The 22,441-nt window shown below is 50.0% G+C and overlaps 1 protein-coding gene across 6 annotated transcripts; it reads left to right on the top strand.

Moving 5' to 3' along the window:
- Positions 1-512: 512 nt before the first annotated feature.
- Positions 513-21,528, top strand: Ccr6 (C-C motif chemokine receptor 6). 6 transcript variants are annotated; one of them, XM_075951072.1, is made up of 4 exons: positions 513-811; positions 8,543-8,613; positions 18,656-18,769; positions 18,867-21,528. In XM_075951072.1, the coding sequence occupies exons 3-4, from the start codon at positions 18,761-18,763 to the stop codon at positions 19,992-19,994; spliced, it is 1,137 nt and encodes a 378-aa protein (XP_075807187.1). In that variant the 5' UTR covers positions 513-811; positions 8,543-8,613; positions 18,656-18,760; the 3' UTR covers positions 19,995-21,528. The 6 variants fall into 6 exon arrangements, with proteins under 6 accessions (XP_075807187.1, XP_075807177.1, XP_075807214.1 ...); XM_075951062.1 differs by having other exon boundaries at positions 8,523-8,613; XM_075951056.1 differs by lacking the exon at positions 513-811 and having other exon boundaries at positions 8,248-8,613.
- The last annotated feature ends 913 nt before the right edge of the window (positions 21,529-22,441 follow it).

The raw sequence follows: 22,441 nt of genomic DNA, 5'->3' as shown, positions 1-22,441 counted from the left end.
GGCCTCAGTAAAAGACTCTGAGTCTTACGAACCGACCCAACACCTTTGGAGCTGGCTTGTTGAGGGTGATAATATCCAGTTTGCGAAAATCATTTGTCAGAAACAAATGAAAAGTATCCTTGCCTGGTGCCACACAAACATGAGTGTTTAAGACTCACGAGGACAGGAGAGGCAGGAATGCCGAGCCAGCCCTGGGTTGTCCCCCACCTCACCTACCAGAAATCATGGGTGTTTTCCACCAAGGGCCAGAGAAAGACCTGTCCTGGGGAATGTGTAGCCTCGCAGACACTTGCTGAGGTTTTTAGACTTCCTTCCTTCAAAAGCAAAAATGCGGTAGCTGGCTGTAGTCCCTTGGGTGGACAGGACCCCTTTTCAGAGAACTTTACCTACCCTGATATGTAATTTCCAAGAATCAAGAAGCATTCCACAGACTAATAATTCTGAAACAAAAAAAAATTTGCATCACACAGTGAAATGATTGACCTAGTTACATAAGGTGTCTTCCTGCCTCCACCTTTACTACCTTCATATGGTCGGCAGCGTGTTGAAGACAGACATTTGTGGTGAGGCAGCTCACCACCCACCCCATGAAGGTGAAGAACGAGCCACACGCTGCTGCCTGGAGGAGCCGAGCCCTGAGCCCCGAGCAGGACAGCAAGGACAGACCCCATTCTAGCCACCTGCAGCTTGAAGTCATCACTTTCAATCCCCTGAGACCAGGACCTCCACACCTGGGAGAGGAAGCAAAGATCTCAAAACTCTGAAATTTAAGAGAAAAACTGCAGCTGGTCTGTGGGTCAGACCATTGTCGGTAAGTTCTGCTTCATCCTGGACTTTGGGAAACGCTGTGTTTCTGATGTCACTGTGGATGTCAAGCTTGGAGGGCAGGAGCATACTGCAGAGGTCACATTACTGAGTCCTGTGTTAATGGGATGCTTATGGACTTGGGTTCCTTTGGTCCTGCAGAGATGCAGGACAGATGCTCACTTTGGCAGTCTTTCGAGGACTGAGTGTTCTTCGGGGCTTAGTATCTATCACTTACTGTCACTCCAATCATGTGTAGGCTTGGGGAGGAGTCATGCCCTAGGGTTCAGTAGGGAAGGAGTTTGAGTTCCAGTTTGTCAAATGTCAGGGTCTCTTCTTTTCTATCTCCTAAGAAGATAGAAGATGGTATTTTCTCGTCTGGATGATTTTGAGACACAGTCTCATATGTCCCACGCTGGCCTTGATCTTGCTATGTAGTTGAGGATAGCCTTGGCAAAGAAGTTTGGAAACATTTGCAAAGGGTCCAGTTTGCAAGACCACCTCTGGAGAAGCATTCGACTGTAATGATATAACAAAGGAAAGAAAACACCATTTCCACAAACCCAAACTAGCTCTGGGGTCTTTGCCACCTAGGGCTTCACTGGGCAGCAGCAGCAGCCTCAGGGTGGTCCTACCTAAGGTGGGTGAGGCTCAGTGGAGAAAATGAACCCAGAGAAGGCAGGGAAGAGTTAAGGCAGAGGGACGAGGCCAGTATGGAGAGAGGGGCTGCTGCCTCATGCTGACAGCTGAGAATGAAGAAGGACGCAGCTGGTGAGCCTGGAGTTCACCAAGCAGAGTAGACAGACCCATGGAGGACCACCTGCCCTTGCCTCTGCTCAGGAGAATACGGGATGCCGCAATTGCTTGGAAGACATTCTTCCGATAACATCAACTTCCAAGTGAAAGTGTCAAACAGTGGGTTTCACAGCGCTGTGTGTGGGTTAGTGAGTGTCATTTAAAGATGCCGTTGTGTTGTGAACATGATAGCATTGGAGAGTTGTGCTTTCCCTGGCTGTCTTCCACTAAGTGCCTTAGGCCTCCTGAGTACTGGCTTACCTGGAGATCTCCTCTCTAATAATATCTTCTCAGTCAGTCCCCAAAAGAGGAAATGAGCAGAAAAAAAAGAGACCATAGCCAAAATAGATACCACAAGCCCCTGTTCTCAGCCCGGGTGCTTCTCCCAGGGGAGGCTCTCAGGTGTGCCTTCAAATATACTGACTCTTATTTTAGGCACAGTTCTGATAAGTAGGACTGTGTGTTTCCCAGCCTGGAACTTCTAGAAGCAGAGAGTTATTAGGAATGCCAACCCAACATGACACAGCGCACACAGCGCAATAGACCTTGAGTTACGGGCAAAGGCTGGTGAAAGTTATCAACAGTCACACCAGCTCCATACAGTTCACACGGGGCCACCGAGTCAAACTCCCGGGCCCATGAGTGTGAAGAGTCTTCACTTGCCGCAGAGGGGATGCACCCCTGTGTTCAGCAGAAAGCCAAGGAAGGCCAGACAAAGTTAGAAGGCGTGATCTTAGTGGAACATGACCAGGAACTGCTCAGGGGTGGTGTCTCACCGAAAACATGGGAGATGCTCAAGATGGGTAGGCTTCCTTGAAAGCAAGTAGGAATCGATGTCTCCAGCAGGAGAGACCAACAGTTACAGACACCGACAATCACCACTGTGGCTGCCACATGTAATAGAGCAAGCTCCTGGTCAGTGGTTCAGAGATCGGTAGAGACATTGGTAAGAAGCTGAATTCAGAACCTAACAGAGGGCTGGGCAGGGGCTCTGGGCTGGAGCCCCAGCGCTGTACAAAACCAGGAATGGTGGCACACACCTCTCATCCTGGCACTCGGGAGGTGGAAGAGGGTCAGAAAGTCATCCTCAGTCACACGAGTGGGAGGTCAGCCTAGGCCCATGAGACCCTGCCTCAAAGAAAACAAACGGGAGAGACTAGACTTCACAGCAGGAATGACTAGACTTCTCGGCAGGAAAGGCAGCCTGCCAACCTCACAGTTCCTTCTACTTGTTACAATGTTTCTATTTGGCAAGGTGTTTAAAAGCCTACAGATAACAAAGCAGACAGGGAGACCAAGGAAGGAAAAAAGGCGGTTGAAGAAGAGGTTTTCATCTTAAAAACCAGAGATGTGCGTGGGTGGGGCAGGAGAGCCAGCCAGGACCACCGGAGGGCTGGGCGGACTAACCACACTAAACAGCCGCTCTGCTAAGAGCATCTCCCCACAGCCTCAGGAACAAGACAACCTAGGATTCGAAGAGGGTGGCCTCCATGGCCACTTCTGACTTCGTTCCAGCCCCCTTTTCCCATGGAGCTCAGGGACAGAGGACTCACGCTTGCCATCCTTCCCACCGCCTGGCTGTGAGGTCCTAGATGTTTTTGTCACTTTGTGCTTAAGCGTGGCCTGCCACTGGGTCACAGGGCTGGAAGGAGCAGGGATGGAGGAGCAGGCACTGAGGGTCCCTGTCCCTCTCCAGGCCTGCTAGCATTTTGATGCCACCACCAAGGAAATGCATTCAGAGGCCCATCTGGGTAGCCCTCACTGAGAAAATTCTCAGCCAACAGGGTCTTTAATGTTTGGTAGCAGCCATGGCTGCTGCTGCTACATGCTTGCCCTCGCACACAGACATGAGCAAGGCCGGTCTCTGTAAGTCAGGGTGGCCTTTCCCAGCAAGCGTTGTGGAGCTGAAGGGCCTAAATCTGAGTTAGTGAGTCCTGCAGAAAAGCATTGCAGGCCCCAGGCCTTTCACCCACCTCAACTTTCCTCAGTGGGGCAGACGGTCGACCAAGGACTGTGTCAAACTGTGGGTGTTGGTGACCGCACCGCTAGGCCGCTCACTGACGCTTAACTCATTCACTGTGCGGCTGACTCGGCTCATCCAGGGACACACAGGAAGTGGAGATGTAGACGTGAAGCTGCCCCTAAGTTCCTAGACCATCCCTTCCATTGTAACCCTAAGGGCCTGCCAGCCAGCTTCCAGGTGTGCGTTGTCAGTCTCTACCTTTATTTACACACTTTGATGAGAGAATAAAGCCGTGTGATTGATACTATGGCCAGAGAAGTTTAATTTCAGGACCTCCAAAGAACGTTCTCTCAAAGGCGCTGGTATTTCCATGAAGTTGAATCAAAATGTCCCATTCAGTAAAGGGTGACCGACTATTGGTTTAGCGGAGGACGGAGGCCGTATTAAAAAGCAGTGACCAGATTGGACCACTGCAGGGCACCCACCGCGGTGTCTCTCCGGGCTCTTAGAACACACCCGAAGGGGTGGGGTTGTCAAAGGTATTCAGAAGAAAGGATGCCAAACTGGGCCCACTGCCCCTTGAGGCTTCCTGCCTGCACCGCGGGCGCCCCTCCCCCACAGCTGGTCTCCAGCCCTTTAATTTTCAGGCCCTATTCACCTCTTCAGAAAGCTCCAGCTACCGAGTGGGTGCTGTAGACCCTCTGGCAGTTGACAGGGGGAAGGGGTACCCTCCATTTCCGGGTGTCAGGTGATTCCATGCCTTCCCATGGTACCGCGCGGAATTGGACAGTTGCACGCACCCCTTTGGTCACCGTGGCACTACACAGTCTGACTTCCTGGTATCCCTCCCCCCTCCCCTCCAAGTGTCTGCAGAGAAGCAGAGCACCGGTATCCCAGTCCTCGCTACCAACATCTCTGTGAGGGCACAGGGACCCCTTTCCAGCTTTGACATGACTTTGACATTGAACTTTACATATCCCAGGAGAACCAGAGGGTGTAGTCACTCGGAGGTCAGCTCCCAAAAAGAGCAGAGCCAGGAGAGCCAAGCGGCCAAGAAAAGTTGAACCATCCTTTTTGGTTAAGGGCTAACGCCTGTTGCATGAGAGAGGTCCATGTCCATCATGAGTTACTAAGTCCTTTGTCCTGTGGACCCTACAGGTCCATTCTCCGTGGTCACTTGTCCTTACCCACAGCCTCTGTATCGGCATCTCCCACTGGTCCCCCGCCCACCACAGTCTGCATCCTCACAGCCTCTGTATCGGCATCTCCCACTGGTCCCCCGCCCGCCACAGCCTCTGCATCTCCCACTGGACCCCCAAGGTCTCATGAGCTCTGCTCCCCACGCCCCATGATTTCTGCATCTTTGTCTGACTCTCTGGGACAGTCTCTACACCTCCGTCCTCTGCAGCTGTGGCTGAAGCCGGAAAGGAGTCGGGAGACATGTGAAGAGCGAGAGCTGACTTTGCTGCTGACCCTGCTGAGTGACTGGAACAAATCTCTTGTGCTTTCCGCCTCCGCGACTCTGTCTCCCGCTTGAGTCTCTGCCAGTCCTCAGATCTCCTCCGCTGTTGTAGGCACCTTCAGCATTTGCTCCCTCCCTGGAGCAGAGCTTCCTTGCGCACACTCATACCGAGAGGTGCTTCTCAGGCTGCTGAGTCTGAGCTATTAGACACACAGTCCGCTCTCTGAGTTTCCACTTTCCTCTCCCGCCTTCCCCACTCGCCCTGCTTTGGTTTTTTAGTGACTTGGACTTCTGGATACTAATTAGGCTTCTCTCCCTCACTTTGATTTGCACTTTAACCGCAGTTGGCACCTCTCTGGGCCTCATTGTCCCTGCATCTCTCTCTCTGAAGCCCCTAGCTCCCTGTAGTCCCCATGGGACTCGGTTATAACTGCAAACTGAGTCTGGGCACCTTCGTCCCTCTGATTCTTTACAGCCTTTTACCTGTGTAGAGACAGGCTTAAAACACCAGCAGTGTGTGGCTTTGTGAGCCTAGTCTGTCAGGAGTGCTCCTCCTCCCAGGAACCTTACAGGCCTCTCAAGTCCTCCCACTGCTGGCCAGAAAGTGGCAGCTCAAACCGGGTGGCTGAGGCATCAACTTACACAGCTGTCTCTGGATTTTGTTCTAAAGGGAAACTTCCGTGTTGACTGTGTCGTGTTCAGACTGGAAAGTGTTAATACAAACCCCGCACTGTCGCTGTCAGGGCGGGGGGCTTACTTTCTGTGTGCCCCGCAGTATCCAGGGGCACGGTGCCATTTCACATTTGTGGGTGGCGCTTGGCGTGGGGCCTTCCCAGATAAAGACAAATACACTTGGGTGTTCTCGGGGTGATGTGCAACTTGGGTTTTGCTTTGAGATGTGGAAGGAATGTTAGGGCAGCTAGCACACAAGCACTGTAGAGTTTGGGAGAGCAGAGCCCTGTAACAACTAGGAAGGCCAGGCAGCAGTGGTCACCTGAGTGGAAGCCATCTGGACTGGGAGTCCTGGAAGGCAGAGGGCGGGTATTCTGTGGTTCACTCCCTTGGGTGGAGAAGGGAGGTCAGAGCAGGTCCTGAGGACCTTTCCCCTCCAGCCTCTGGGAAGTTCAGATCTGGATCCCTGTTTTCAGGGAAGGAAGATGGGTCCGCGACCTTTGGGGCAGTTTTCCCACAGTGCTGTGGCCCAACATGCTGGCTTTCTATTTAATATTCTTTTCTTGTCCTTGACAAGGCTAAATCTGTTTTATTGATTTTTATTTCTTCCAGGTGAGTCATTTCTGGGACTAGTTCTCTGCAAGAGATCTGCTTTCTAGCTGGGTGTGCTAACACACACCCCTTTAATCCCATCACTCAGGAGGCAGAGGCAGGGGGAACCCTGTGAGTTTGAGGCCAGCCTGGTCTACACAGTGAATTCCCAGGACAGTCAGGGCTCCAGAGTGAGACCCTGTCTCCTCTTCATGACAAACAAGGTCATGAAAGGAGTGGGTAGCACTGGGTGGAAAGGCCAGGCCAGCAGCATGTATCCCTAAGCATCCTAAGAGCCCAGCATCTTCCTCTGGGTGAGGTCAGTGGACCCCCTGGTGGGTACCCATACCAGCTTCTACACAGAAAGAAGCAGAAGCTGAAGAACCCTGGAGGAGGGAGGAGAATAAGGCCAGAAGGGGGCATTTTCAGCTTTTCTTCCTGTCTGGGGGTGATAGTTCTAGACATGGGAGGATACTGCCACAGCACAGGCCTCCCTCAGGCAAGAGGCCCAGGCTACTTGGAACGAGTGAAATCCCAAATTCTGCCATAGAACAGGGTAGCGGGACTTGGGCAGGAGTTGTCTGTCCAAGGAACAGGGACAGCTATGGCCACAAGCTGCAGACACTTCACCTCCCATGCAGGCCCAGAGGCAGGCAACCCGAGTCATGGTGTCTCTCTCTGGTGGGGAAGTTGTTGTCAGTGGCTAGGACTCTGAATGAACAAAGATCCCATTGTGATATACGGTTCCCTGGAGGAACCGAGCAGAGCAGGTTCCAGTTTTGCTGTCACACTCGAGCTTGGGGAGTTCAGGGTTCCGTGGAGCCGAAAGGTATAAAACAAAGTGTATTCTGACTGAGCCAGTCAGGCCACAAGTTGCGAGGCCATGTGGTCCACAGGTCTAGGAAGTGAGAGCAGGGATCAGTCAGCCCTGATGGGAGTTGACCGCTGTGTCTCCGCTGCGTGGCATTCAGCATTTCCTGGGACTTGCCTCCTGGCTGCTGAAGTGTGAACAGCTTCACAATACTGTGAATTCTCTAGCACTAAGGCCACTGGAGACATGAAGACACATCTCTTTACCGCCATGGAGCCAGAGAGATGGCCCAGGGGTCAGGAGCGCTTGCTCTCGCAGAGGACCTGCGCGTTGATTCTCAGCATCCACACGGCAGCTCACAAACATCCACGCCTCAGTTCCAGGGACAGTGACCCCCTCTTCTGACCTCTGTGAGCACAGGCACCATGTACGCGTGGTATATAGACATCCATGCAAGCAAAACGCTCACACGTGTAAAATAGTGTTTTTGTTGTTGTTGTGGTTAAGGGGCTGACTCACAGGTTAGCTGCGTCCTGGAACCCCACCCTGGCATTGACCATAATGCATAACAGCTGCATCTCTGGAGCCCCTGGCACAGGATAAGCACTTGTACCTAAAAGTGAGTTTTTTAAGTGAGTCCCCATCTGGCTAAGGACAGGGTAGTCATGGTAACCCTCACCAGCCATTATTCATGGAGATAAGGCATACGCCTTTAGGGAATCCCTGCTTCCAATCTCAGCATCGCTGAAGCCTACTTCGTCTGTGTGTCCTGTGTGTCCCCTCTCACTGCATCACGGAGCCTACTTCCTTCCATCTTTGTCCTGTGTATCCTCTCTCACCACGTCGCCGAGGCCCATTTCCCTCCATCTCGGTCCATCGTGACCCCTTTGACTGCCCTCCCACTCTCCCCAGTGCTCGAGGTAGGGACGACCATGGAGCTGACTGTAGTCTGGGGCAGCATCCTTCCTGAGCCTGCAGGACTTGTGGGAGAGAGCAGGGCAGAGCCAAAGCCCCTGACCCTACAGCCACTCTGCTGCAAATGCTTGCACTGCCTCCAGGGGGCTCCAGCACCCTCCCTCCCAGGAGACTTTGAGACACTGCCCAACACTTCACATAAAAACAGCACAGAGGCTCTCTTCCTTGAGAAACCACAAAGCCAAGTTCTATCCACTTTGCACTGGTTTGACTCCAAGTCAGCTTAGGGTGATGGTGGTTGATAGTGATGATGGTGATGATGACGATGATGATGATGTTGATGATTCGTAATTCTTTTACAACCTACAGGCTGTACATGGTTAACCATTTGCATCCAGGCAGATAGGCGTTGCTTTTAAATAGGAAGTGACCTAGTGACTTTCTTCTGGCAACCCCAGCATCTCGCTACCCGTTTCTTAATGGTCACTGCTGGTCACATCTGTTGACAGAATGGTCCTCACACTCCTAGGGCTGGAGCTTGGACAACCACTGAGGCAGGGGTAGCTGGCCAGTCCACGTTGGATCTCAGCATTTCCTGGGGTAAGCATGTATCCCTTCCCAATTTTTTTCAGACATGTCTTAGCTTCTTGGACGTTCTCACCCATGGTAGGGATGTCTGGCAAGGATAGCTGCCTATGGGGTATGGCATGCCAGCCAGGCTTCCACACAGTAAGTCCTTACAATTTTCTTATGTACCAATCCTTGTGATTTTAGCAGAGAAGAGCATGTTTTCCCGAAGATAGTTCTTTCTGCAGGGCCCATCTGGAGGTTTCATTCTCACCGCCTCACACCAGAGCTTTGGAGACCGATGGTCACTGCTTCTTTCTTTGGGAAATATCTGAGAGGCATCAGTCTAGAAAGGAAGTGCGTGTGTGTCTGTGTGTGTGCGCCTGTGTTTTTGTGTGTCTGTGTGTATGTGTCTTTGTGTGTGTCTCTGTGTGTGCGCCTGTGTCTGTGTGTGTGTCTGTGTCTCTGTGTGTATGTGTCTGTGTGTGTGCGTGTGTGTGCATTCCTGTGTCTGTGTGTGTATGTCTGTGTCTCTGTATATGTGTACATGTGTGTGTGCCTGTGTCTATGTGTGTGTGTTTGTGTGTGTCCCTATCTGTGTGTCTGTGTCTTTATGTGTGTCTGTGTACGTGTGTGTCTGTGTATGTATGTTTGTGTTTGTGTGTCTGTGTATGTGTTTGTGTGTGTGTCTGTGTTATGTATATATGTGTGTGTCTGTGTTTGTGTGTGTATGTCTGTGTCTGTATGTATGTACATGTGTGTGTCTGTGTGTATGTGTATGTGAATGTGTGTGTCTGTGTATGTATATGTCATGTATGTGTGTGTTTGTATGTCTGTGTCTGTGTATGTATGTGCATGTGTGTGTGTATGTGTCTGTGAATGTGTGTCTATGTATGTATGTGTTGTGAATGTATGTGTGTGTGTCTCTGTCTATGTGTCTCTGTGTGTGTGTGTGTGTGTGTTGGTAGGAACTGAACCTAGGAGTTGTGCATGCCAGATAAACACTCCACCACTGAGCTTTATTCCCAGATACATTTTTACTTTTTATTTTGAGACAGGTCTCACTAGGGTGTGTAGCCTGACTTCAAATTCACAATGTGACTCAGGCATTGAATTTGTTCTTCTGCCTCACCCTCCTGAGCGCCTAGGGTCCAGCCTGCTGCTTTTGCAGTGCTGGGAGTGAGGCACAGACCTCGTGAATGCTAGGGAACTGTTCTCGCCGGCTACACCAAGTCTAGCAATGCAACACTTTCCTGAAGATTTTTTAAAGACTTATTTATTTATTACGTATATGGTGTTCTGCCTGCATGCCAAAAGAGGGCATCATATCTTATTACAGATGGTTGTGAGCCAGCATGTGGTTGCTGGGAACTGAACTCGGGATCTCTGGCAGAACAGACAACTCTCTCAACCTCTGAGCCCTCTTAAGATTTATTATATATTTTTCATTATGCGTACATATGTGTGTCTGGGAAGGGATATAAACACGTCAGTGTGAGTGTCCAAGGAGGCTAAAGGTGTCGGATCCCACAGAAGTCAGAGTTATAAACAAACAGTCAGGAGCTGGGAAACGTGTGTGCTGGGAACAGACTCTGGTCCTATGCAAGAGCGGAGCTTGCTCCTGATAACAGAGTTATCCCTCTTAGCCCCAAAACTGCAGTTCTTTATTTAACTTAGTACACAGAGAGATTCTGAGAAGCCAAGTGCTAAGGTAAGACAGAGGCGGTAAGAGATTTAGTCAACGCAAGACTGTGGGTGGGACATTGTGGAGACCAGCACCCTAAATATCGAACAGGCACAAAGCCTGCATTACAGCTACCCTTGGAGTGGTTAAAGATTTGATTCCTGCAAATAAATAAAGGAAATACTAGCAGTGCATATAGCACCAGCCCGTATTCTCAGAATTCAGTAGCTAAATGCAAAGGATTATGGGTAAAACTCCACCGTGTGTCAAATAGTGAGACCTTGTCTCTAAAAACAACAACAAAAATACAGCACAGAAGTGAGCTGCCAAAAAAGAACGCAGATCACTGGAAAATACCTTCTGGGTTCTTCCTAACCACCAGCTCAAAAGCAGAAGGAAGCAGAGTCGCCTTTCAGCTGCACTGAGGTTGACCGAGCGGAGAAGCCAGCACGCCTGTGATTCCAGTGAACTTAAAACACACACACATACACACACACAAACACCAGCAGTGCAGCGAGGAAACGCCCGATGCTTCCACTAAGCTTTAACTAAGCTAATGCTGTTGAAAGTCTGTGGGAACGGCATGGCAAAGTGAGCCAGCTGTGGGACGGCAGGCGATGGGGAAGTTATAGCACAGCTCATGGTCTCGGATAGGCTGTGGTCTGTCGACTAGGACTCTGGCATGCTGTCTGCCTGGTGGAGCTTTGTAAGGTGACAGCAGTAACCGATGGGAAGCGGTGATCTTAACGCCCAGCATGTGTCTGGAACTTGATTTGTATCCTGCACACAGCTGGGCACACACACACACACACACACATACACCTTGTCTATGTATACTCCTCTGTACCCATCTGCATAGGCACTCACTCATACACACCGAGGCCAGTGTATACCATGTATGCTTATACGTGTATATACACACATACACTCACACATGAACACACCCATACATACCATCAAAAATGCTCATGCATAGACAACACATGTGGGCCTATAGACATGTGCAATAGATTTGTGCATGCATACACAACTATTCATGCTTACATACCTGCAAACATGACACCAATGCATCTATGCATATGTGCATGCACACGCATACATATACAGACATGCACACACATACACATCTGGGCACATGTATAAAATCTCTCTCTCTTTCTGAGCTGTCTCTCCCTCTCCCTCTCTCTCCCTCCCTGGGCTGCCTGTCTCTGCCCCATCTCAAAGCCAGTTGCAGCCATCCCCCCAGGCTTATCCTTTCACTCTCTGGTACTAGCTAAGGCACTAACTGCCATGATGGTGAGATGCGAGTCGCCTTCAGAATTGCTTTCCTTGCACAGCGTACCCAGTGAAAACAGCTCTAGGAAACCATACTACAGAACACAAAAGATTTGTTTTCCACTGTGCTGAAAGTATTACTAGTATTAAATTTTCCCTAAGTAGTGGTTTCTTTTTCTACGTGATTGAGAGAATTGCCTCTGAATGTTAGAATCCAGAGGGAGAAGCGAGTTGGCCGAGGACATGAGCTCACACTCCATCCTGGTGCCTAGCACTGCTCTGTTCGTTGAAAAGAGAAGTGTTGGTGTGCCCGTGTGGTTTCAGACCTTAAATGTGAAAGCTATGAGAGCTGAGCTTTTCACTTGGATGCTGGGAGAAGAAAGAGGGAGAGAAGAGAGAGCAGAAATGGCTGAGGGAGAGCAGAGGGGGAGACAGAGTCTCTGAAAGAGGAGAAAAGCCCTCCAAAGCCGTGCCGTGACCAAGAGCTGGTTTCCGATCTAAAGCCAGTGAGGGGAGGGGGCACAGCTTGAGTAGCGATTGGTTTTTGCAGGTCAGAGAGACAGGATCTGCTTGGATGTGATGTCACTGGGGTCAGCATGCTACTGAAAGGTAGTCGCTGTGACTTGTGACACCACCCCTTCCAAGTCAGGCAGGGCAGCACTACAGAGACCGCAAGCCACTGTAGTCCAGCCTGGCCCTGCTCAGGGAGAGGCTCCTGGGAGCCCCTTCGTGTCTGCTTTTTTGGGTCAGCATTTTCCGAAGCCCTCTTCAGAGAACACGGGCTGAAAAAGTCCCATAAGTAGTAGGTTTGACCATGGCGAAGGGAGAGGGACACAGATTCATGCTGTCGCCCTCAGCACCCCAAGGAACACCCAGAATCTATCCCAGATATCTATCTCCCCCTCTTCTTCTGTGATATGTGAGATTATGGGGTGACTGGAGATTCCTCGGATGGAGCTACCATCTGATGAAGTTAAGCCAGGAGCCACTAGGGGTGCACCAAGAGTTGAGAACACGGCCTTCTTGTGTTAATGGGGTTTCCGGTGCGATTCCTTCAAAACTGAAGCTTTGTGGGTTGGAAGGGAGAAAGTGTGTGTCTGATGGACCCCCCAGGCCTCATCTGACAGCCAGCAGGGAGCACTTGGCCTAGGAAGCAGTGCTTTCCCAGAGCAGGGCACAGCTGACTAGGTGCGCACGCTCATCTCAAGATCCCCATTATCCCTGCTCCTCACCGGATAGTAGATCCTATGTGGCTCTCTCCTGTCTCCAAGAGACCTCGTTCAGATCCCAGAAACTCCAGGCACACAGGCTTACTGCAGTCTAGGCTGGTGGGTGTACTCTGAGAATGAGCTCTGCTGATAGGATTCCCCCATCTCATGCTCACCCGTCCCTACAGTCTAGGGCTTCTGGTCCGAGAGATCCAGCCCATCCTGTCCCAAGGGTGCCTGGGCTGTGGTTGAACCATCTGGCATTCTTCCTAGCACTCATGCCATTCTCTACTTCCAGGCAGAGTTCTACTTTAGGGCAGAGTCAAAGACCCTCTTTCAAGTCACAATCTCCCATGCCATGATGGATGCCCTTCCTAGCGGGCCTTCCGCTTCTGAAGCTAAACGCCACTTCACTGTGCTTGCCAGTCAACAAGGAACCCTCCCAACTCCTAATCACTGTGTAAATCTGGCCAGGGCCAGGTGCAGAGACTGGTGCTGACCTCATTCTGAGCCTAATGGTTTCGGTGGTTTGGGCCGAAAAGTTAAACTTCAACAATGCTCATTTTGCTGAGCTCTGTACGCATCTGCTATCACTGCCACCAAGTTGATAGGCTAAGTTCATACGGCTAAGCTTCCTGGTTTTCAGTTCTGCAGCCAGGGACTTGGCACCAACCTCAGCTGCAGGGCAGGTGGGCACAGTGCCATGGTCTCTTCTGCGCCTCTAAAGCAGGATCTGCTGTGGGCAGACCTCAGTTCCCGAGGCACGACCCAGATTCCTATTTCTACAACAGCTGTCAGAGAGGGCCCTTGCCAGCCTCAAGAAACCTGCTTGGCTTGTGGCTCCTCAACCAGTTTCAATATGAGCAGCCAAAGATGCTTCCCTCCCAAGCCTTCATCTTTTCTCCTGCCTCAGGTGAGGGGGTCTTGAGGGTCAAGCACCTTCAGTTCTATCCATCCCAGGTGGCTGCTCCTCACGTCTGCACAGCCCCTTTTGCCTGGTGAACTGACATGCTCACGGTTCCAACAATTAATGAGTAGACATCTTTGGAGTGGCAAGCACGGTGTTGGTGGTGTGACAGACAGCTGGTTTTAAGGCTGAAGGCTGAGTAACTGAAGTGGAGGGGAGACAGCGGGCAGCCGCTGGTCACCTGTGCCCGGTAGGAGCGGCTCAGCAGGCTTCGTGAACTTCCTAGCAAAGAAATGCTTATGCTATGTTCTTGCAGAACTTGGAGTTTTCATCTGAGCTGTCGACTATTTAAAGGCAGGCGTAGGGGCAGGGCCGGAGACGGGCTCAGTTGTCAAGAGCACTTTCTGATCTTGTCGAGCACCTGGGCCATCTGCTTTCTTGTCTTCTTCGATTCTTGGCGTTTTCAAAGGCGGAGTGTTGCCTCCTCTCTTTCTGTTCTTTGACTTGATGTCAACAATGAGAAATGCTCAATGGGCCCTGTGTCAGTCAATGTCTGTCTCGGTGTGCCTGGGAACAGGTTCCACGTGGACTGTCAACACACCCAAAGAGTGCTAGTTCAAACCCTTGGCAGCCCAGCCACTGCCCAGCTGGAGGCCCATCCATCTCTGTGTGCCGGCACCCAGTACCCAGTTCCTTCTCAGGATTACTTTCAGATTTCAGATTTAATCACAGATTTGCAATGTCTGTCACACTTCCCTTATCTGTTGTCTGGTGACTGCGAGGGCTTGGGATGGGCCTAATGGCTGTATGTCAGCAAACACACGGTAACTCCTTCACTGATTTGATGCCAGCTGCCTGAGATTCCTTCATGATATTCTTTTTGTGGAGGGGGGTATTTTGAGACAGGGTTTTTCTCTGTGTAACAGCACTGGCTGTCCTGGAACTCACTCTGTAGACCAAGCTGGCCTTGAACTCACAGAGATGTGCCTGCCTCTGCCTCCCTAGTGTTGGAACTAAAGGCGTGTGGCACCACCGTCTGTCCTTCATGATATCCTTGGATGCGTACTGACTCCGTACCTCAGTGGTGACATTCACTTTTTCTGTATCTATTTTTTTTTTTTCGAGACAGGGTTTCTCTGTAGCTTTTGGTTCCTGTCCTGGAACTAGCTCCTGTAGACCAGGCTGGCCTTGAACTCACAGAGATCCGCCTGCCTCTGCCTCCCGAGTGCTGGGATTAAAGGCGTGCGCCACCACCGCCCGGCTTCTGTATCTAAAGATATATTGTGAAATCTTTACCCTGTTCTTTTCCATGTGTTTGTGTGTGGAATATGCACATATGTATGTTCATGTGTGTAGGCCCAAGGTTGATGTCATAAATCTTCAGTTGCTCTTCCGTCTTCCTCTTTGAGGCAGGGTCTGTCAATCAAACCTGGAGCATGCTTAGTCTCACTAGCCAGCTTGCTCTGGGGATCCCGTCTCCACTTTTGGAGTCTGACATTGCAGGCAAGTTGCCACACCTATCTGTCACTTACGTGGGTTCTGGGATCCAGACTCTGTTCTCTTGCTTCATGGCAGGCCTTCTAAGCCTCCCCTACATTTGGAAGGTTCTGATAGCAGCTCTGCCTTCCTGGACTCACGGAGTAGGCAGCCTAACAACAACGTTCTCTGAGTAGCTGTGAAATGTCTAGAGCGGACAGGAAGAAACGGAAGCCGAGAAACAGCTTTCTCTCATGTTCTGAAGGTGTAACGCACTTCACCGAGACACACTGGGTGATGAGGAAGAGCTTCGGGTGCTAAACACTTGGATGTTGTCCTGACACCGTAGTGCTGGACTGTGTCCGTGGCCTGGAAGGGGAACCGTTCAACCAAAGGCGGACGGAGGGTGTCAGAGTGACAGTCTACTAAGGCAGCTGACAGCAGGCAAGGTGGTGTCCTCATATCCTTCCCCTCACAAGACCCCTGAAGGTTTCCTCCAAAGGGTAATTTGGGGCGGTTTTTCATAGATTCTCTTAGTATCAGTTTGTTCTTTAGAATGTCTCTGGACATGCTTGTCTGAGAACTGCGGACCTGGGAACACTTAAACGTCAAAGATGACCATATTGCGCATTGGGAATCAGTGGACATACATGGGTCTTGTGTGTGATTTAGTGGAGCAATAGTAAGACCCAGAGAGTGGGCATGTGTGAGGGAGAATGCTGGGAGTCTGAAAGCAAGACTGGCGGAGTCTTGCTGTGCTAGCCTGACTGCTGTTGATCGGCTCACAGAAAAGCCTTATACCCCAGCAGCTCTCCTCTTGGTAGATCAACAGTCTGTCTTGCTCTAAATTCTTTAAAGGACAGACAGAAACATTTAATTAGGAATTCATTCATCAACAGGTGCTGGGTATCCCAGCACTCGGGAGACAGAAGTAGGCAGATCTCTGAGTTCAAGGCCAGCCCGGTCTACAGAGAGAATTCCAGAACCTCCAGGGATACACAGAGAAATCCTATCTAACCCCGCCACTGAAATTCACCAATGGGAACTGGAGAGATGGTTCAGTGGTTAAGAGCACTGGCTGATCTTCCAGAGGTTCTGGGTTTAATTCTCGGCATCCACAAGGCAGCTCACAACTGTCTGAATTACAGTTCCAGGGGATCTCTGACACCTTCACACAGACATACATACAGGCTGAACACAAGTATACATAAAATAAAAATAAATAAATCATTTTTTTAAAGCCCTCCTCAAAAGAAACAGAAAAAAAAAGGAAAGAATTCTCCAACATCTTTATCATCACACACAAGTTCTAATAGAAAATGTATAGGTCGCGTCTCCAGAGCGTTAACTCCGCTCAGATTGAGTGATGAGGTAGATTGTGTTCGGGACTCTGTGTGCTGTGGTGGCCCAGATGCCAATCTGTGACCAGTGCGATTTCCTAGCAACAACGTGCGCCATTCTTGTGGTGACAGCAGTGGTTTGGCTAGCTGATGTATTTCCAGGTACTGCGTCTGGCGTTCAGGTAAACGTGACTGTTATGGTCTCGCGGAGAGCACTGACTGCCAACCCAGCAGTGCTGAGGTCATCGTTAGCTGAGTTTCTCACTGTTGGGCCCAGCACGCTCATGACATTCGCTCCTATGAACAATGAACAAATTTTGGGTCCTTGGGAAATGCTTCACCATCCCGATCAGTAAATGTAATTTAAGATACCGTCTCTTGACTGTGACGGGCGTCTGAACGAGTGTTGGCCCCTGCTAGCGGGGGCCCTCCGGCCTGGCCTGGGGACGATGCAGGCCACATCCCAGATCCTCCTGGCCGTGAGGACAAATGTTATTTTCCAATTCAAATTTCTTTTCTGAAGTGCTTTTTTGCAAAGAGCTAAAGTTTTTAATTTTTTATTTCAAAGTTTTAATTCTTATTAAGCACAATTTATTATTATTATTACTTTACAATGTATGTTTTTCATAATTTATTTTAAAAAAAACCCTTGCATTCCTTTGGTCACAAAGATCCCTTGTGTCCCCTCTGGCTGCTCTCTGTCTCTGCTCTTGCATTTGGAGCTGCACCCAATCTGAGTTCACTTTTCTGGTGGCAGGAGGGGTGGATGGGGACCAGCTTCTCCACATAAATTCAAGATAGTCTTCACACTACAGAGTCACATTGGGCCTCATTTAAAAGTCAGCTGACCGTTAATATCTGCGTGGTTCATTTCTGGACTCCGTGTTCGTCCCACAGAGTCCCTTTCCCCTTAACCAGCATCCCCTGCCCTGACACTGAAGTGTCCCAAGTCTCACGAGGTTGTGTGAATCCTCCATCTTCATTCTTTCTTGAATTCATTGTAGAATCAGAGTCAGTTAGCCAATTTCTCGATTTAGAAAGCCTTCCGGACTTCTGACTTAGTGTCTGTTGTATCAATTTGAGGAAAATGTATCTAAAGACCCACTCAGCCTTATCTCTCTCCTAAATCTACCATTGCTTTTCTCTCAGCTATTGGGATTTTCAGCATAAAAACCTTGTTCATAAATATTTTGTGGTTTCTTTTTTATAATCTCTCCTTCTCTCCCTTCTTCCTTTTTCCCTCCTCCCCTCTCTTCCCTTCTTCCCCCTCTCCTGCTCTCTCCTCCTCCCTCCTTTCCTCTTTTCTTTTGCTACTTGTTTTGTTTGTTGGTTGATTTTTGTTTTTTCTTTCAAAATAGTTTCACTATGTATCCCAGGTTGGCTTTGACCTCGCTATCCTCCTGCCTCAGCCTCCTGAGTGTTGAGGTTACAGGCATGCACCACCATTCCGGGCTCCCAGCTTTTGGTTTCTAAGTCTTCTTGTTAGAATAGAATCATAACGGTGCTATCCATATGGACTGTGTCTATTCATGATGTTGATCCCAGTAAGCTTCTGCCACATGCAGAGAGCTGCCTTCGGGGGCCAGAGGGGCTTCACCTCCCTGGAACTGCTACAACTAATTATAAGCCACCTGACATGGGTGGTGCTGGGAATCAAACCCAGGTCCTCAGAAGAGCAGCGTGTGTTCCTAACCACTGAACCATCTCTTCAATCCTCAAATCAATCACGAGTTTCTTCCTATCCACATCAAGATATTTATAGATTTTCATTCTGTGAGATTTTCTTGAATAGTCTTAACTGGATTTTTTGGGTGAAGGTTCTCACACAGTTCAAAACCTGTGGGTTTTTTTTTTCTGATATGTCTTTTCTGAAGCCAGAGATTAGAAATCAGAAAGTCACGGTCTATAGCTAACCAAGTCTGGTCAGAAAGAGTTCATTTCTGCACTCTTTATGGCTGCGTCCAAGCCAGCAGCACGGGCCTGCGGCACTGTGACAAAGCCAACGGGCCTGCAGAGCCTGCCTTGCTCACAGTGCTCACTCCGGAGGGCTCTGCAGAAAGCATTGGAAATCCTGTTCAGTGGGTGTTTTCACATCACATAACAGGCAGCGCAGTATGTTCCGATGGGGCAGAATGTTCCAGAACACAGCGTAACCGAAGCACGTTTTGCCTCCTCTCCTCCATAGCTTCGCCTCAGCTCTCCTAAAGCCTGTGCTAGTGAGTGTGTGGCCGAAACCACCCTCCTACTTTTCACGCCAGGTCTGGATTTCCCACCGACACCCAGGACCACCATGCATGAAGTGAGGAGCTACTTTGTGTTGGCAGGGAGTGGGAGCGCGAATAAACACGGCCGCTTGAAAATATGCCGCGGCTGATTCTGTTTTCATTGTTTTCCAGGAGACAATGAACTCCACGGAGGGCTATGAGGAGTACTCTGACTCGATCTTATCTGTGTCTCCAGACGACTTGCCCTTATCGGTGTCTCCAGACGACGCGCCGTGCTCCTTGCAGGAGGTCAGAGAGTTCACCAGGGTATTTGTGCCGATCGCCTACTCTTTAATATGTGTTTTTGGCCTCCTGGGCAACATCATGGTAGTGATGACCTTTGCCTTCTACAAGAAGGCCAGGTCCATGACTGATGTTTACCTGTTGAACATGGCTATCACAGACATACTGTTTGTCCTCACTCTGCCGTTCTGGGCAGTGACTCACGCCACCGGCACTTGGGTTTTCAGCAATTCCCTGTGCAAACTGATGAAAGGCATCTATGCCGTCAACTTTAACTGTGGGATGCTGCTCCTGGCCTGTATCAGCCTGGACCGGTACATCGCCATCGTCCAGGCAACCAAATCTTTCCGGGTCCGATCCAGAACGCTGGCACACAGCAAGATCATCTGTTTGGTGGTGTGGGCCATATCGGTCTTCATCTCAAGTCCCACGTTTATCTTCAACAAGAAATACCCATTCCAGGGTGGAATAGAAGTCTGTGAGCCCCAGTACAAGTCTGTCTCGGAGCCCATCACCTGGAAGCTGCTGGGGCTGGGGCTTGAGCTGCTTTTCGGCTTCTTCATCCCTCTGCTGTTCATGGTATTCTGCTACCTGTTCATCATCAAAACCTTGGTGCAGGCCCAGAATTCTAAAAGGCACAGAGCTATCCGCGTGGTCATTGCTGTGGTCCTTGTGTTCCTAGCTTGTCAGATCCCTCACAATGTGGTCCTGCTCATGACTGCAGTAAACACGGGCAAAATGGACCGGTCCTGCAGCGGCGAGATCCGCCTCGCCTACGCCAGGAACGTGGCTGAGGTCCTGGCTTTCCTCCACTGCTGCCTCAACCCCGTGTTGTACGCATTTATTGGACAGAAATTCAGAAACTACTTCGTGAAGATCATGAAGGATGTGTGGTGTGCGAGGAGAAAGAACAAGGTGCCGGGCTTCCTCTGCGCGCGGATGTACTCAGAAAGCTATGCTTCCCGGCAGACCAGCGAGATCATGGACAACGAGAATGCTTCATCCTTTACCATGTAACATGGGGGTGTGAAGCCACACACTCCAAACGCCTCTGTGAAACCTGCGTGTGTGTGTGTGTGTGTGTGTGTGAGAGAGAGGGGGGGGGGAGGGAGGGAGAGAGAGAGAGATGCCCAAATAACTATGGAAATTAAGCGAAGTCTTCCTGCGGGCAGGTGGGCAACAATAGCCAAGCTCTCCCCAGTGTGGTTGATAAGAAACCTTGGTGGCTCTTGCATTCTGGGATTGGCAGTCCACAAAAGAGGCTTTGGGGGATTAGAGTGAATGCTGGATTAGAGTGAAGTGCTTATGAACGTAAACATATTCAGAAATGTTCGTGAGGGGGTCGCAGACCCAGTGACGGCCCAAAACAATGACACAGCTTGGGAAAGCAACAGAAGCCCTTCTGGGACTCACCTGATGCTAAGGGGATGTTTACCATCCCTGATGGCAAATCGCAAAGATCCTATACCCAGTTCCTTCTTCTCCTCTCAGCCAGGCTGTGGGACAGCAACCTGGGAGGCAGGAACCAAGTAGGAAGTGGGGTCCATGGTCTCGCTGCCAGCCTATGAGCTTGCTTCTGCTTCAGGAAGTGGTTTCCTATGGCTCCCCTCCCCTCTGAGGTGGGTGGAGTCTGAGCAGGCAAGCTGGGTTTGTGTTCCAGGCAGGGTGAAGGGCTTGGCAGCTTCTAGCATAGTTCAACATTCATCCCATGGCGGGTAAACTTGGCTGGTTTGGAGTTGAAAGTGCTTTTCTTCCAGTTCTGAAATGGAGCTGGAGATTGTGGTCACCCCTAGCTTCAGGTTAGCCCCTGGACAGTGGAAAGCATGCTAGCCTCTAGGACCAAGTGGATTTGTTGTTGGTTTAAATCGGGAATTGAACCTGGGGTCTCACACAAGACTGTGCTATAGTCTAAGACCTTTCTGACTTGGAAATCCTCCTGCCTCAGCTCTACAAAGATCCAGGATTACAGACCGGTGCCACTGTGCCTGGTGCTGAGACTGATCTTTAGTCATGGTTAGCAGTAGTAAGTCTCTCCTGCCTCATCAGAAGCTCATGGGACTCTAGTCCTTGAAGTGCTGCGGAGGCAGATGGCGAACCTCAACTGGGGATGCAGAGACACAAAGCTCGCGCCAAAAGTGGCTGATGCGAGTGCTCAGTTCTGACACATGGTTTGGAAGGTGAATGGTTAGTGAGCTGTAGCAATGCCTGACGTGCGTGTGTGTGTGTGTGTGTGTGTGTGTGTGTGTGTGTGTGTGTGTGAGAGAGAGAGAGAGAGAGAGAGAGAGAGAGAGAGTCTCTCAGCACCTCGGAACGCAGTAAGTCGGTTAGACTGGCCGGTCAGAGGAGCCCCGGATTCACCCTCCTCTGCTCCCCAGCATCCACCACCACAGCTCTTTGTTTTCTTTTTTACAAAGGTTCTGGGCATTGAACTGGTCTTTGTGCCTGCAAGGCAACTGCTTTTACTGTCTGAAACCTCTCTCCAGGCCAGCATTTGGAAGATAACTCCTTAGCTTACTCTCATAGTTCCACACATTAAACTATAATCGTATCTACCAACCTTTAACAATCCCGGGTCTCTTTGTTTGCTTTGTTCTAAGAACCATTGAAAAAGAAAGTGGGGGTGGGGCCGGGTGGTGGTGGCGCACGCCTTTAATCCCAGCACTTGGGAGGCAGAGGGAGGCAGATCTCTGTGAGTTCAAGACCAGCCTGGTCTACAAGAGCTAGTTCCAGGATAGGCTCCAAAGCCACAAAGAAACCCTGTCTCGAAAAACCAAAAAAAAAAAAAAAAAAGAAAGAAAGAAAGAAAGAAAGAAAGAAAGAAAGTGGGGGTGGGGAGAGAAGCGGGCTGTGCACCTGCTTTTATCCAGCCCTGGTTTAACTTCTGTGGCTCTGATAAAATACTCATCCTGACTGGAAGCAGCTTTGGGAAGAACAGGTCTCTACTTCAGTTTGTAAATCCAGGACACAGACCACTGCTGTGGGCAAGTCAAGGAAGGAAAACCGCAGCCGCAGTCAAGAGCAGAGAAAGAAAGAATGAATGGATCCCTGTGGACTTAGTGCTGTAATGGCCAGCTAGCCTTCTTACTGTTCTAAAATACAGCTCAGGGCCCCATCCATGAAATACTACCACCCACATTCTGGAAGGTCATCACACCCAACTAACAGGACAACCTCTACACACACACACACACACACACACACACACACACACACACACACGCCAACGTCATCTAGATAATGCTGTACCAACACTCCTTCCGGATGAGTATAGGTGGGATCAAGATTGCAGTTCAAATTAACAGGCACACATGATGTTCCGGGAGCAATTTTAGTATTTTCTCGATGGAAGATGCTTTGTCCCAAGGTTGAAATAACTTTGAAATCATTTTGATGTCTTTAGGTATGAATTATTTCATTTCTCATCAGATAACTAGAAAAGAAAGTGGCTCGCCCTTAGGTGACAG

Source organism: Microtus pennsylvanicus, chromosome 1 (genome assembly GCF_037038515.1).
Source record: "Microtus pennsylvanicus isolate mMicPen1 chromosome 1, mMicPen1.hap1, whole genome shotgun sequence".
Lineage (NCBI taxonomy): Eukaryota > Metazoa > Chordata > Mammalia > Rodentia > Cricetidae > Microtus > Microtus pennsylvanicus.
This window is presented reverse-complemented; position numbering and strand designations above follow the sequence as displayed.